This window comes from Taurulus bubalis (assembly GCF_910589615.1).
Source record: "Taurulus bubalis genome assembly, chromosome: 4".
NCBI classification, from domain to species: domain Eukaryota; kingdom Metazoa; phylum Chordata; class Actinopteri; order Perciformes; family Cottidae; genus Taurulus; species Taurulus bubalis.
Window position 1 is genome coordinate 6,479,933 of NC_136592.1, and position 14,750 is coordinate 6,494,682.

General features: G+C 45.4%; 1 protein-coding gene across 1 annotated transcript in view; it reads left to right on the forward strand.

Moving 5' to 3' along the window:
• The window catches only part of znf536 (zinc finger protein 536), a gene marked incomplete at both ends in the record, with an annotated part of 88,248 nt that overhangs the window by 45,269 nt on the left and 28,229 nt on the right, over nucleotides 1-14,750 (forward strand). Inside the window, one exon of the mRNA XM_079216468.1 lies at nucleotides 1-1,099. This exon is cut by the window's left edge and continues 686 nt beyond it. Coding sequence (XP_079072594.1) covers nucleotides 1-1,099 — 1,099 coding nt within the window. The remainder of the gene's footprint in view (nucleotides 1,100-14,750) is intronic.

A 14,750-nucleotide genomic window follows, 5' to 3' on the forward strand; every position in this document is an offset into this window, starting at 1 on the left:
GACCTGTCTGTGTCAGTCCGGCCTGAGTCTGCATCCGGGTCCCTCCCTGGCTCTTCAGTCACCATCCATGATAATGTGGCGTGGCATGGCTGCCTCTTCTGCTCCTTCTCCACCTCCTCATTCGAGCTCATGGCTCTGCACCTCCAGGCCAACCACCTGGGTAAGGCCCAACAGCAGCGGTCCGATACAGGCAAGGACCTCCACGGAGAGAGCTCTCCCACCACCTCCGCCATTCACTCCTCCAACACCAAGACCTCTGGTGTGGCCCTTGACAAAGACGGAGACAGAAATGGAGAGAAAAGCCTGGCAGGCTGGAACAACCACATGGACCAGCCCTACAATCCCTTCCAGAGTGACTTCTACAGGCGGTTTGGTGGCTTGTATGATGGATCCCAGAGGGTCAACCAGGGCCTTCAAGCGTATTTAGCCCCAGCAGAGCAGGGTATGGAGCTACCCACCCGGGCCTTTGGTGGAGCAACTCCAGCTGTGGACGACCAGATCGGCGATCGGGGCTCCCGTGGAGACACCGAAGAGGACCAGGTTGGATCAGATGATGAAGTTGCAAAGGCCGGGGGGCGCAGTGCCAGCGACACCCCCTCAACCACCCCCAAGAGACAGCAGCAACAGAATCAGTCCGATGAAGAGGAAGAGGAGGGAGGAGTGGCTGAAGAGGAGGAGGACAGAGACGAGGATGGGCAAATGGACGTGGAGAGAGAGGAAGACGGAAGTCCGACTTCAGACCGCTTCCAGAACCACTCCAAACACCTCCAAGACCACTCCTCTCTGCCCCCAAGGGGTGGAGGCGGTTTGGCCGCATCTTCCTCCGCCATGACACCACATTCTCTGGTTCCCCAAACCAAGAACCAAGCGTTGCCACTGGAGAAGCAGTGGCAGCAGGGACTGGCCCTCCTGTCTCCTGGAGGTCCCCCAGGACTGTTGAAGACCGAGCAGCACACCCACCTAGAGCAGCAGATGAACATGCTCTCGGTCCTCAGAGCCTACAGCAATGACAACCTCCCCGCGTTCAACGGCCTGGGAGGCGGAGCAGGCGGAGCAGGCGGAGCGCCCACAGGGGGCATGAAGAGGCCAGATGCACCTGGTGAGTGTGTTTAACCCCTACGGGAACTGTAACTGCTGTAAAGCACACACACACACACACACACACACACACACACACACCGATATCCAGACACCTTTACCAGCAGAAAACCACACACATAAAAAGTCGTGAATACACATGTGTTAGAAGCACAAATTCAATTTTTCAAGCACTTCATACACATACACACTAAACACACAAGACAAACACATAAAAAAATACTTTCCCCGACACCCACAAAGAAATCTCAGACACTCACTAAAGGTCTTGAGATTGGCTCTGAAGTGATTTCAGCCTTATTTCAAGCAGGTTTAGAAGCTATCAGCCTGCCGACTAGCAACAGATTAATCTTTATTACACGTTTATATTACTGGAAGTGCAGCGCCTCCCTCCCGCTCCGCGGCATGGAGGGAATAACCCTGGATGAGTAAGAGCAGGACCTCAGCTTCCCTTGCCATCTCCTCCACATGTCTCTTAACTATCTTAGCTCTCATAAAGCCGGCTCCCAAAAGCCCATTACTTTATAAGACTCGTCGATCTATGACCCTGTGAAAAATGAACTGTCAACTTTCATGATTCTGCTAAGGTTACAGCCGCTCCTCGAGACTGGAGAAGGAAATGCTTTTTTCTTATTTCTCTCTTCTTCTTCTTTTTTTTTTTTTACAACCCTCTTGTGCTGTTTAGGGGTGGTTGCTAAATTGCCTCTCTAAGAAAGTTAAAACCCAGTGTTGGTGTTGACCTTTGGACCACGGAGCTATACATACTGTTACAAAGAGAAAGATGACTTAGCAACTCCTCTGTGTTGTAAAATTGAGACATTTGTTGAGACTGAGCAAGCAATTGCCCATATTTGATTCAAACATAGCATAATGTAACATAACATGGTTTATTTTTTTCACATGAATGAATTGCCAGATACAGTATGTTGTAGCAACAATGTTTACTCAACTGCAGTCCCTGAGACAGATTGTCATATTTTGCTTATTTTGTCAGATTTAATCAAGAAAAAAAAAAGAAATCTTTCCATCATTCTTTTCCTCACTGTTAGCTTCAGACACAGTCATACATATTTTTCATTTTGTGGATGACAAAGCCAAGTGACATTTTTCCAATGAAATGTAAAGTGCATGTCTACAGGCGCACATTCATAAAGGCACAGTAGACACAATAATCTATGATAATAGTGACGCCTCTGTTAATGAAGCAATGCAGCCACATGTGTTCATCTGACCTTTCCATCTGACAAAATATTGTCCGTTGTCATGGAGCCAGGCTCTCTGCATAGCTTAACTTTATGGGAGATATTTAACCACACAAGGTTGATATATAACTATATATACATGTTTAATTTAATAGAGAGATGCCTGTTTGTGTGAGAACGCCCTACTTATTGTCTAATCCGTGTAATGTGGATAGTTCCCTTTGCCACTCGGGATGTGTGACCTTTACAGATACGTTCCTCCTCTGTGGAACAAAAGCTTTTCTTACTTGCTGTTAGTTTGTCCTCGTCTGATTGTAATTAGAAAACCCAACCAGTTGTTATGTGTGCAACTTCTTGGCAACGGATATTCACCATTCAGATCTCCAGCTAGATAGCATATAACAATATGAAAGATTAAAGAAAAACAAGTCAAATCAAGGCGTGCTGCTTGAAAATAAATATGAATGAGTGGTTGCTCTGAGTTTGACGTTACATCGGGCGTCGTACACGTGTACTAAAGGGCACGGGGAATTCCCAACGGACCACAATGATGCTTTGAAAAGGAAAATGTGGGATCTTTCTCACCGTACGATAACCAATTTGATTCTGTTTGTGTGTCAGTGTCAATGGACAGGGATGTCGTTTGTGTACAGATTGTGAAGCCTTTCTGAGGCAAATTTGTAATTTGTGATTTTGGGCTATACAAAATAAACTGAATTGAATTGAACTCTACCATGGACTGTATGCTGTAGATCCCGTGTGAACCCTGAGCGATCTGTTTTGATCTGATAAAAGTCATCATTATGGCCGCTTCAAAAACAACTATATGCCGGCTGCTAATACAGCTACTGATGTTCAGTTTGATATTCCTGCTACTGTGTCTACAGTGACCTCAAATTACTAATTTCTCGTACTGTAATGACTATTACTGTTGCTTAATAGTTAAGGACATTTTATTTAATTAAAAGTATCAAAACCACAAAGTAAAAGATATATACATTTGAATTATTATTTAATTATTATGGAATTAGCAGAAAGAAGCAGGAATTAAAGTTATGCAGTATGATAGAGGATAATGCAGCAGAAGGGTTTCTGTCCTTATATTATATTTTACGATATGTGATATCATTTAATATATTATTTTGTTTTTTTAACCAAAGCAAGTCATTTTGTCACATTCTTGTTTTGTTTTGTTTTACTCTTACAATGTTAACAACATGTTTAAAACAGCTTCCCTCGAAACGCAATCGAGAATGCAGTTTATTTGTATGGGAACAAAATGTTGCAGTCTGTATGTATTTATGTATTGCATGGCTGACCACTGTTACCACCACCACTGCCGCCAATTCTGCTACACACACTGCTGTTGTATCACACAGATTGGATGAGAAAATAGACCCTCTTGTTTCACAGCAAAATGCACTATTACAGCCCCTCTTTATGTGCCCACTTGTAAACCCCTTGTGCTCGGGGGGGGTCACCCACATTCCACCGTTACTCGGTGGGCGGAGGAGGTGGGGGTAGCAAAGACAGCCGCAAAACTCAATTCAGACCTGGCAAAATGTGATTATCTGGAGTGGGTTTGCATTAGGTTTGTATGCAAATACAGCATAAATCATTAATATCGAAATTCTCCCTCGAATCTGCGGGAGCTGTTGTAGGGCACGCGCCGCACGTCTGGAGTGGCCGTCTCTTCATAAGTGTACCCAGAAGAGGGCCGGAAAAGGGTTACGGCGCACATGAATCTACTTGCACTCTGACACGCAACAGATACACACATGTACGGAGCCACACATATTCACGCGTCCGGAGTATTAAAGCGCACCTCCCGAAATTGGCCCAGGGATTGGATTTATCAATAAATGTCATTAACAGCAGCGCTGGCCCTGAGGTCTCTGTAATCAGACAAGGTATCTGGTTACTGAGGTACTGTACGCCGTGTAAAGACTGATATGAACCCGCACCATTTGCTGCACTGTAGATGTGCTAAACGCAATCAATACTTGGCTGCAGTGGAGACCTATCTATAGCCATACATTATCAAACTTGAAGTATTACATTATTCAAACGGTGCTGTACATGGCACGACTGCTTGCGAACATTGCTCCTCACATCGTATTACTTACATTACCTCAGCCCCCTCCTTCATTTAATATATTAAACGTGGACCGGGACTCCGGGAAGGTTGAGATTGACAAGCATGGAGGAGAGGAAGTGTTGATAGCGCCGTAGGACTTGGACGAGCGCGTCGAGGATTCCAGAGGAGAAAATGGCAGAGCTCGAGCCGAGCACCTCTCTCAATTTTGGAGAAGCGGGCTACACAAACAGAGCGTCGGTGGATAGGAGAGAGAAAGAAGAGAGCGCATCGATGTATATTTTCCCATCAATTAGACCCATCGCTTCCAATTAACAAGTACCCTCACATTTTGCTCTATAGTTCTCCGCAGAAGTGCCGTTGTTTGCTGGTGATAACTCTCAGAGAGTCACCTCCTGTACACGCGTTAGATGGCGGCAAAACAAGTCTATTTTTGGTCGACTTGAGAGGATGAACATGCATGGCGCTGCCTCAGTTCCACCCTGTCTCGTGCAACATTGCGTTCCCATACAAGTCAATAATAGCACAATCAAATACGCTTCGATGGAAAAAGGGTTTCTCCTGGAATACGGTAAGAACAATTATTTTTTAGGTTCAGTGAAAAAATCAGGGTTTGGCTTAAGATACGTCTACTTGTTAAGTCATTCAATTTATATAGGCAAACAATTTAATAAAAAAAAAGAAAGTTGACTTTTGGTTCCACACGGGACTCAAACAGCGTTTTCCTGGGTGAAAGTCCTGCGTTTGTTTCATTGGAAGCAAATAGTTTCCAGCGCTCACAGTGATTGTCGAGAGGCATTCTAAGAAATGTAGATATCACGTAACCAGAGAACAATTACACGAAGCAGCTGCTCAGCTTCCCTGGCTAAAAAACACACCTACCTTCAATACAGGACAGCTCGTAAAAAGTGTTGAGGATGAGGCCCACTGACAGGATGACTGACACGCAGATATCACAAGTAATAATCAATCACAAAATGTCTGCCAGAGGGGAGAAACCCTTGGACTTAATTGCCGGGCACTTTGCCCGCGCTCTAAATGTAAAACGCTGCACGTTTGTAATGTTGCCGATGCGTGTGGGAAGTAGATCAGATGGACGCTTCTGGAGCTGTGCAACAGACAGACAGGCAGACAGAGAGACAGACAGACAGACAGACAGACAGACAGGCAGACAGACAGACAGACAAGCAGACAGACAGACAGACAGAGAGACAGGCAGACAGACAGACAGACTCAGACTTGCTTAGGTAAATAAGGAGTTAAGATATATTCTATTTTTTTACCTTCCCGCCCCCACGCAGTCTTGCAATGACAGCATTGGCCCTTTTTTGTGTGTGTGTGCGTGTGTGTGTGTGTGTGCATACATGCGCACTGGGTTAAGGAAGTTGCATCTGAAATACAGCACTGCTTGCGTCACTCGTGGCCAATTACCTCTGTCAGAAGGAGTGTGCTCTTTTATTCTTTTATGCCTTCATTGTGAGGGGATTTGAACCCATGAGTGCTGAGGTCATAGTAGAACACTCTGCAAGACATGTACAGACCACACACACACACACACACACATCTTTTTGTATATATCAGGATGAGGAGAAAATTCAGACGCATACTCGCAGAGTAAGGATGATACGTGTGTGTGTGTGTGTGTGTGTGTGTGTGGCAATTAAAGACATATGGGGGGATAGCTGGTCTCGCTGTGCAGCGCAGATGTATTGGATCACAGTCGGCATTAGCGGTGTAATTTTCACTTTCTCTGGTTTAAGTGGAAGAAAGGTAGACATGACAAATTAAGCTCCACACACACACACAGGCTGGTGTCTGTACTCACAAACAGTTGCAGCACATTACTGAGTCATGGGCCCGTATTTATCAAATTGCTAAATGTTAATATTTGGATTTAACTGAACGATAAAACGCAAAAAGTTTGTACTCGTATTCCCAAACCTAGGAATAAAAGCTGATGGATTCTGTCTCTGAGAGCTCGTGGGGTCTCTTAAATTATTTAAGAATAGATCCTAGATGACAGCACACCATCTGAGACATGGTTTAGAATGATTGTACAAAATATCATTGGACACGATGATTAATATGTTGCCGAAGCTAAATGTTCACGGTAATCCATAATTGGTTATTTTTAGTCTCCCATTTTGCATTTGATGTGAACATTGGATAGGACGTCAGATCACTCTTATTTCTCTTTTGGTAACAAACAGAAAGAATAAAGCTGACACTGATGTGGTTTGCAATCACTCTCTAAATTCTCTGTATTTTATGATCATTTCTGTCCTGCTCCAGTTTGCTTTTCGTTTCCATTTCAACTAATTTTCTATTTTGTAACCCTTTATTAATCCCTATTTATATATATTTAATATAATACACCTTCATGTGTCATTGTTCCTAATTTGATGTTTTTATTCCTACTAGAGGTATTGAGGGTTTTATGCAAAATCCTTGTCTCTGCCTGGCTATGAATATAGCTCACGTTTACACCTGACTTTAAATGGTAAAACAATTCTGATGAATACAATGCATGAGCTTTGGTCCCTCTTTGTTTGTGTGAATGAAACAATGTTTCCTTTGGAAGAACCCTTCTTTTTAAAGAGCCGTAAAAAAAAGTATAGCAGTTGAACAAAAAGTCAACGTTCACCTATTTTAATTTCACATCCATAACTTAAATGACGTAACGTACTTATTTTAGGCCAAACCGTGATGTTTTACCAAACCTGTCCAACACGTCCTCATCCCTGAGCGTAAAGGTCACATTTAAACAGGCGGGTAACGCCGTGAACCGGTCACAGTTTGGTTAGATTCAGGAAAAAGGTCGTGGGTTCAAATAAGCACATAGCGTGAGTTAAGTATGTCACACAAGTGTATAAACGTTTGGAAGTCACCGTTGAGTTTTTGTTTTGTGTGACCCATCGGCCCTCGACTTGCTCCCTCCAGGGACTTTGTACCGTGTCACCTGACTTCCTCTCTAATTACCAAGTCCACTCCAGGTCACCGCCTGAAAACGAGCGTGAACGCGGGGTCGCGACAAACCGCCCGTACAAGCGACCTGCGTCACAACTTGACTCCTATCCTCATTTAACATCCTTTTTTATTTTTTTAATCTCTGTTCTGTCTGTTTGATATTTAAGCCCACACTCCTGCAAACATGAATACACACTCAGACCCACACACACACACACACACACACACACACACATTTAAAACTTGTGATAATGCAAAACCTGGTAATTGCCAATAATACTGTCCTCATCAGGTGGTTAATTACCATGAATTTGGTTGCTGTTTGTCTCGAGCAAACATGTGCACACACACATAAACACTCGCACAAAATGCTTTGACAAGTGGAAAAGGCCTGAGGTACTTATTGCTCCCAGACACCCTTGTGTTTACTAATGAGCTAGACGGATAGCTTACCTGCACCGCGGTAATTATTCTGTGCACTTAAAAGTAGCGCGCAAAGTTCAGAAAGGTGACACCCGAGAATCCTAGAGGTGGCTCACGGTCTCATTCGGCATATATATGTATATTGAGGACCCCAAAAGTAGGTGGTTCCTTAAGGCGGTAGACCTGTGCAGTGGCTCAAAGAATGCACGACACAAAACAAGATGCTCTACTCTCCGGATGCTTTTATTGCGGCTGCACGTTGTGGCTACATACCAATTATTTATATTTCCTTACCCAACATGCTAAGGATTCACAAGGAGCGGCCCGCTGATCGCACCACCTGCATCCTCTATCTGCCCCGTCTCAAGGCCCCATTCATAAACAGGTATTACAGCACAGAAAGTTGTTGTGCAGCCGATTTGCCCTTTTTTTGTTTGCGTCTGATTGATAATTATTCATTGTTGGCAGAATAAGTCAAGAGAGAAAAGAAAGATGTTGAATCGAAATGGCAGCGCATTCCCGGATCTCTGAGAGTGAATGAAATCACATTTATTATGAGTAACGTGAGGAAAACGCACGTCCCAAGTTATTATAAAACACAAATTCAGATTTCTTTCTCCTCCCTGAAACTTCTTGCTTGCGTCACCCGACCGGGTTCCTGTGAACGGCTCCACCGGATCGACTAAACCTCCTGACGTTTCTCTGTTCAGACCAGAGCGAGTCCACCGCTCCTTCCTTCTTCCCAGATCCCCTGCATTTCACTTTCCCACACTCCGGGATCCTCCCTTTTTTTCCTCCTTCATCTCCGACTCTCCGTCTCTTTCTCTTCCCCGTTGCTGCAGGGCACGGGCTCCTCCAGTGATTAAGCCGTCTGGAGGGCCTGTCTGCCCGTCTTTTTTACCAAAAGAAGGAGGAGGAGGAGAAGAGGAAGACGACTGTTAGCGATGCACTCCCTTCCCCTCTCTTCCCGGCTCTCGTTGCGCGCCCGAGACGACAGCTTTGACAGCTGGCGAAGGCGAGGTGCTATTTCACGTGTGCAACAACATTACGGGTTTAACTTGTGCAGAGGTGAATTATCACCTTGTCACCCAAAAGTGCAAATGGTGTAGTTTTCAAAGAGCAATTAAGTGTAATAGCTGCTGTCAACCCCCGAGGACGGTACCTGTTGCTCACTCTCTGTCTCGCTCTGCTACTTCGGCAGATGTGATAACTCGAGAGAAATATTTCTGCGTCCTATTCTTCCCGTGGTTCCCCCTCCCTCCATCTCTCTCAGACATATTCGCTAATACCCACCGATGATACTTGCCACATCACGTTTCCTGGAAGTACAGTGCCGCGAATGAAGGGCCAGTATCGAGTTGCCCTTGAAAAGGAAGCGGAGACGAAATGCTGGATGATTGCAAAGTTACGCGACAATTATTCTATTCATTATTTCAGAAGCAGGATGGGGAAACCGGGGGGTGAAGACAGCGTGGGAGCTGTGAGGTTACAGGGAGCTGGGGATCACATTCACACATACATGCATATATATATATATATATATATATATATATATATATATATATATATATATATATATATATATATATATATATATATGTGTGTGTGTGTGTGTGTGTGTTCACGCGCAAATCAAGTGCTTTTATGTATATATGCAAGCCTCCCCTACACGCGCGCTCATAGCCAACGCATCGCATTCGATATTGCGCGACATGAAACAATGGGTTATAAATTGGCCTTCCAACCCGATATATTTGACATGATCTCTGCTTCCCATCTCGTTAGTTTGCTGTTTGTTTCTTTTCTTCCCCGACTCCTGTAGACTTTGTTCAGTTTGAGTTGCTCCTCTTAAGAATGCAACGTTCCCCCTTCCCCAGGCGCCCCGGAGATGTGAGGAGGACGCCTCAGAGGAGTTGTACTCATAAAGCCTCCTCATCCTCCGAGGGAGAGGCAGAGAGAGAGAGAGGGAGAGAGAGAGAGAACAGTACCGGCAGGCAAAGACACACAGGCATAATAACTACACTTACACAGCTAGTCGACACATAATGAGACAATGCCGCAGCAACTTCAAGGAAAAACACAGATATATAAAAAACAACAGAGAGCAAGGCAGAGAGAGAGGAAACAGGGGGTTGAGGAGAGGGGTGTGGGTGGGAGGGGGGAGCAGAAAAAATAAAAATGAAGAAACTATGTCAACTTTTATTTCCTCTGTTATTCCACATCAATGGAGGCACGCAGTGATACTAATAAAAAACAACAAAAACAAAAAAAACATACACAGGTGCAGACACGTAGGCAGCGAGTGAAAAGCTCTGTGGCAATTAAAGACAAATAACTTGCATTATTTTTTTTCCCCATAGCGAAAGGATGATCCCGACCACTCGCTAAAAACGTGTTTGATTTAAACATCAAAAAAGAAAGAGACACAAAAAAAAAGACGCAGGGAAACAAATAAATAAGACGCAAATAAACAAAGTTGCGCTCAGAAAGAAAACACAGGGAGGGAGAGAGAGAGAGAGAGAGAGAGAGAGAGAGAGAGAGAGAGAGAGAGAGAGTCAAACCGCGGGGGGAATAAGAAAAAGGAGAATAGCGAGCGTCGAGACAAATAAGCCAGCAACATTATAACATTAGCGGTTAGAAAATACACTTAATTCCTCGGCATAGATGGATATAAACTGCATTGTTGCGTCGCTAAATCCCAGCGACCGGATTTAAACCGCCGCATTGTTTTATTAGGAAAATACGGGGGTGGAGGAACAGTGCGTGTTCTAATTACAGTGATTTACTCAGGATTAGAGAGGTTACCTGGACGAGGCCAGGGGGCATCGCCGGCAAGGGCACGTGCTTTTTTTTAAGGGCAGGCCGGTTCCTCGTCGGAACTCATCTGCCACCCTGACTTCAGCCTCTGAGACAATGACTTTCTTTCGCTCTTGCATGAGTAAACACTGGCCTATTGTTCTGCTTCTCGCCACTCTCCGTCTTTATCCCCCTCCTCCTCCTCCTCCCTCCTGCCTAGTTAAACAGCAGGCAGAGGGGAATCCATTTTAATCTGATTAATAACTTAGTTGATCACATATAACCCAATTTTCATTCAGTGCCGCCCTTGTCCGCCCCCGGGCCACGCCCACACCGACCTTTCGGAGCGGGCCACGGTAACGACGGAGCACAATCGGCGCCCTTGTCCCGACGAAGAAAAGCTGAAGATGTTTTACATCATTACAAAAAAATTGTAATGTCCCCGTTTTTTTTAATGGGATGCTCTCCACAAAAGGCCAGGCCTGCAATTTAGTGTGTGTGCGCGTGCATGTGCGTGTGTGTGTGTGTGTGTGTCTTAGGGGGGTTATTACAAGTGGGATTCGAGTTTCCTGGGTCGCAGGGATGGGAACAACTTTTCTCATGCATTCACAGTAATATGAATCGTCCTTTTAAAACAGATATGGTTACATATTAGTTTTGAAAGGTACAGTAACCGGCTCAGTGTTAAGCTGCCCTCCAACACTGGGGCCCTTTGTCCCCCCGCCCCCTCTGGCCCGGCTAATAACTGGCCCCTGATCCTCATCTCTGACTGGCTCAACTTTTTCTCTTTTTTTTTTTTTTTTTCTTCTTCTCCTCCCTGAATGTATCTTTGATTACACCGTTATATGAGCCTCGTTTTGTCATTTCAATTTCACTCGACGTGTTTAGCGCTGAGAGATTTGTATTCAGGATTGGCAATTATGATTAGAATGCCACAAAGTAAAGCCCTGTGAGTTTTTTTCTTTTCTTTTTGCAATGAAAGTGAAAAGTAAAAGTGAAAGAGAGAGGGACAAATATATTTCCCTCTTTTTTTCTCCCTCTGTCCCTCACACGCACACACACACGCACACACACACACACAGGAAATATGAATCAAATATTCATGAAGTGGGCTGAGGTTCTCATACACCCATATGCTTCCTCATTCAAGCAGCTTGCAGTGGACACAGGCATCCATCCAGCGTGTGTGCGACACAGCCGGGTGTGACAGAGAGCATGACAACGCCTCCCCGCCACCTATCACCGCTGCCCGCGATAATCATCAGGCGGCCGGTTTCACGGCAAAAAAACACACACACACACACACTCATACACTCATACACTTGTTCTCTTTCTCCCTTTGTCCTCACTGCCCTCCTCCGTGCCCCCGAGACTTCCTTTCCCTTCGTTTTAATAATCTGCTGCGAGACAGAGAGACAGAGAGAGACAGAGAGAGAGAGAGAGAGAGAGAGAGAGAGCGATGAGTCCATCCGAGCTGCGTGATTCACCGGCCGGGAATCCTTGTAAAATCAGGGCGCTGCGCATTCGCCAGTTTCCAGAAATTGTAAGAACTTTATGTTTTTTGTGCCTCGGCGGGATTGAAAAAAAGAAAAAAAAAGAGGGTGCTGCGAGCGGAGGGTCCGGGATGGGGCGCTGGTGTGTGTGTGTGTGTGTGTGTGTGTGTGTGTGTGTGTGGATTAAAACTGAAGGGATTAGAACCACACTTTAAGATAAATCTTTTTTAATGTGAAACCTCATCCCCGCTCATTCTGGGGGTAACCACTCTTATTAACTGCTTTCTCTCTCGCTCCCTTTTTAATGCGGCCCATTTCTCTCTCTCTCTCTCTCCTCTTCCAGCCGAGCAACTTTAAGCGCAGGCTTTTTTGGACGCGGCCCGCGCCGCCGCCAACTCTGCCAGTTACACAAACAACGTCCCCTTTTTAAGCTTTTAAACACAGAACAATGGCAAAGCACATAGCCGCGCACATTAATGCTTTTGTATATGGGAGGAGGGAAGAGGAGGAGAAGAAGAAGGGAAAAGAAAGGAGAAAAAAAAAAGAAAGGCAGGGAAAAGCAGAGGAGAAGAAAAGAGATAAGCAGAGCTTGGCTACGCTGCCCCTCCATCCCTCCCTCCTTCTCTCTCTCTGTTCTCTCCTTCCTCCCTCTCTCCATCTCTGTTAAGAGGGGAGAAGAAAAAAAAGAATCTCTCTTTCCATCATCAAATCCACGCTGATCTGTATGTGTCGGGGAGGCTAAACAGACAAACATCATATTCTCCGTCTCCAGACTCTAATTGACTGAACAAGGATTGGTCACACTTTTAAGAAGCGTTCCATAATGGATTTCCATGTTTGTGCCTCTTTTAACTGGCAGCGCGAATGGAAGGCATAAATGTTGTCTTTATTACCGAAAACAACAGCCCTCCTCTCTCTCTCACCCTGATCTTCTTTTATTTATATTTATTTTTCCTCTTCTTCTTCCCTCTCTCTCCCTCTCTCTCTCTCTCTCTCTCTCTCTCCCTCTCTCTCTCCCTTGCTGTAAAAAGACGATACGAGCCCCCGCATCCATCGCAAGGTCAACGCTGCCTGACAGATGACAAACGATCTCAAGATGGCCACATCATCTGTCCTGTAGTTGTCGGGCGCAAAAGAGACGAATGCATTACATTCTTCTTCTTCTTCTTCTTCTTCTTCTTCTTCTTCTTCTTCTTCTTCTTCTTCTTCTTCTTCTTCTTCTTTCCCCGCTTCTTTAATTTCATTATCACGTCATGGGGAAGCAAACACACAGCCACCTGATTATCCGTGGCACCGGCTCGAAGTGCTTCCAGGCCAAAAAAGAGAGAGAGAGAGAGAGAGAGAGAGAACGGGTGTGGGGGGGGGGGGGGGGGGGGGTGCGCGCGGGACGAGCGAGCAAGGAGGGAAATCTTTTCGAAAAATCTGCACTTATCGTGTTTCTGTATCAAGAAGCGGACTTGGCAAGAGACGGCGATTCAGTATTATGTACAAGCTGCTCATCAGATGGGAGGTGGGTTTATTTCTGTGCACCCCCCCCTCCCCCCACCCGCCCCCCCCCCCACACACAACCCCCTCCCAGCCTCTGCCACCCCTCTTGTCTGCTTCCCATCCAAGATGCGTCTCATCCCCCCCGACTGGACAGCTACATCAGAAATGTCCCCGAAAAAAACCCAACTTGGCATCCTCGTGTGGACAGAACACAACTTTTCATTTCAATAATTTGATTGATTCTCTTACTGTTTATTGTTTTTCCCCCCACTTCTTTTTCTTCGTCTTCTTCTTCTTCCCTTTATTTCCCGGGCTCATTATCTACAGTGCGGTGAAAACACACGTACACACACACACGTACACACACACACACACACACACACCGAGCTAAACTCCATCTCCGTCAGTGACGGCCACTTTTGACAAAACACTAAGTGCATTTCTTAATTATCTGACTCCTCTCTAATACCGTTGTCATCTCGCAGACAGTCCCTCTCCTCGCTCTCTGATGTTGTTATTATGTTCTCATTTGGACGCTGGCTCTCTGCAGGTAGTCATCCCGCCGCCGCCGCCTCTCTACGCGTCCCTCCTCTCACACACACACACACACACACACACACATGTTCTCTTCCTCCTCGCTCGCTTGTTAAACTTTGCTCCGTTCCTTTACGTGTCATTAAAAACGATGATTTGAGTCGGCATCGTTTTGTCAAAACATTCCCCAAAATAATAAAGGTTTCTTCTTATTTTTTCCTTTTTCTTGTCTTTGTCTTTCACCTCCATCCCGCGATCGACGCCGTCCGTCGATCACCGAAACGTCCCGCCGCTCCCCTTCCTCCTCCAACTCCTCCTTCCTCTTCATCATCTGACAGAAGCGACGAAAAGAGCGTGTTAATTAAGAAAACAAATATTCAGCAACTTTATCAGAAGTGAGGCAGCAGGCACAACTTTATTTTTTTTCTTCTCCATTCTTCTTCTTACTCTTTGCTCCCCCCCCCCCCCCCCCCCCCCCCCCTCGCTCTTTGTGAAAGAGTGCCGTCAGCTTACCTGGAGTTTTATAGCAGCAAGTCTTTCTTCCAGGCTGTTAACTTGAACACAAAGGGAGGGGGTGTTGTTTGTATGAGCTTTCGCACCACTGATAAAGGCGTCAACCAATCACGTTGTGCGGAACGGACACATTCTAAACAT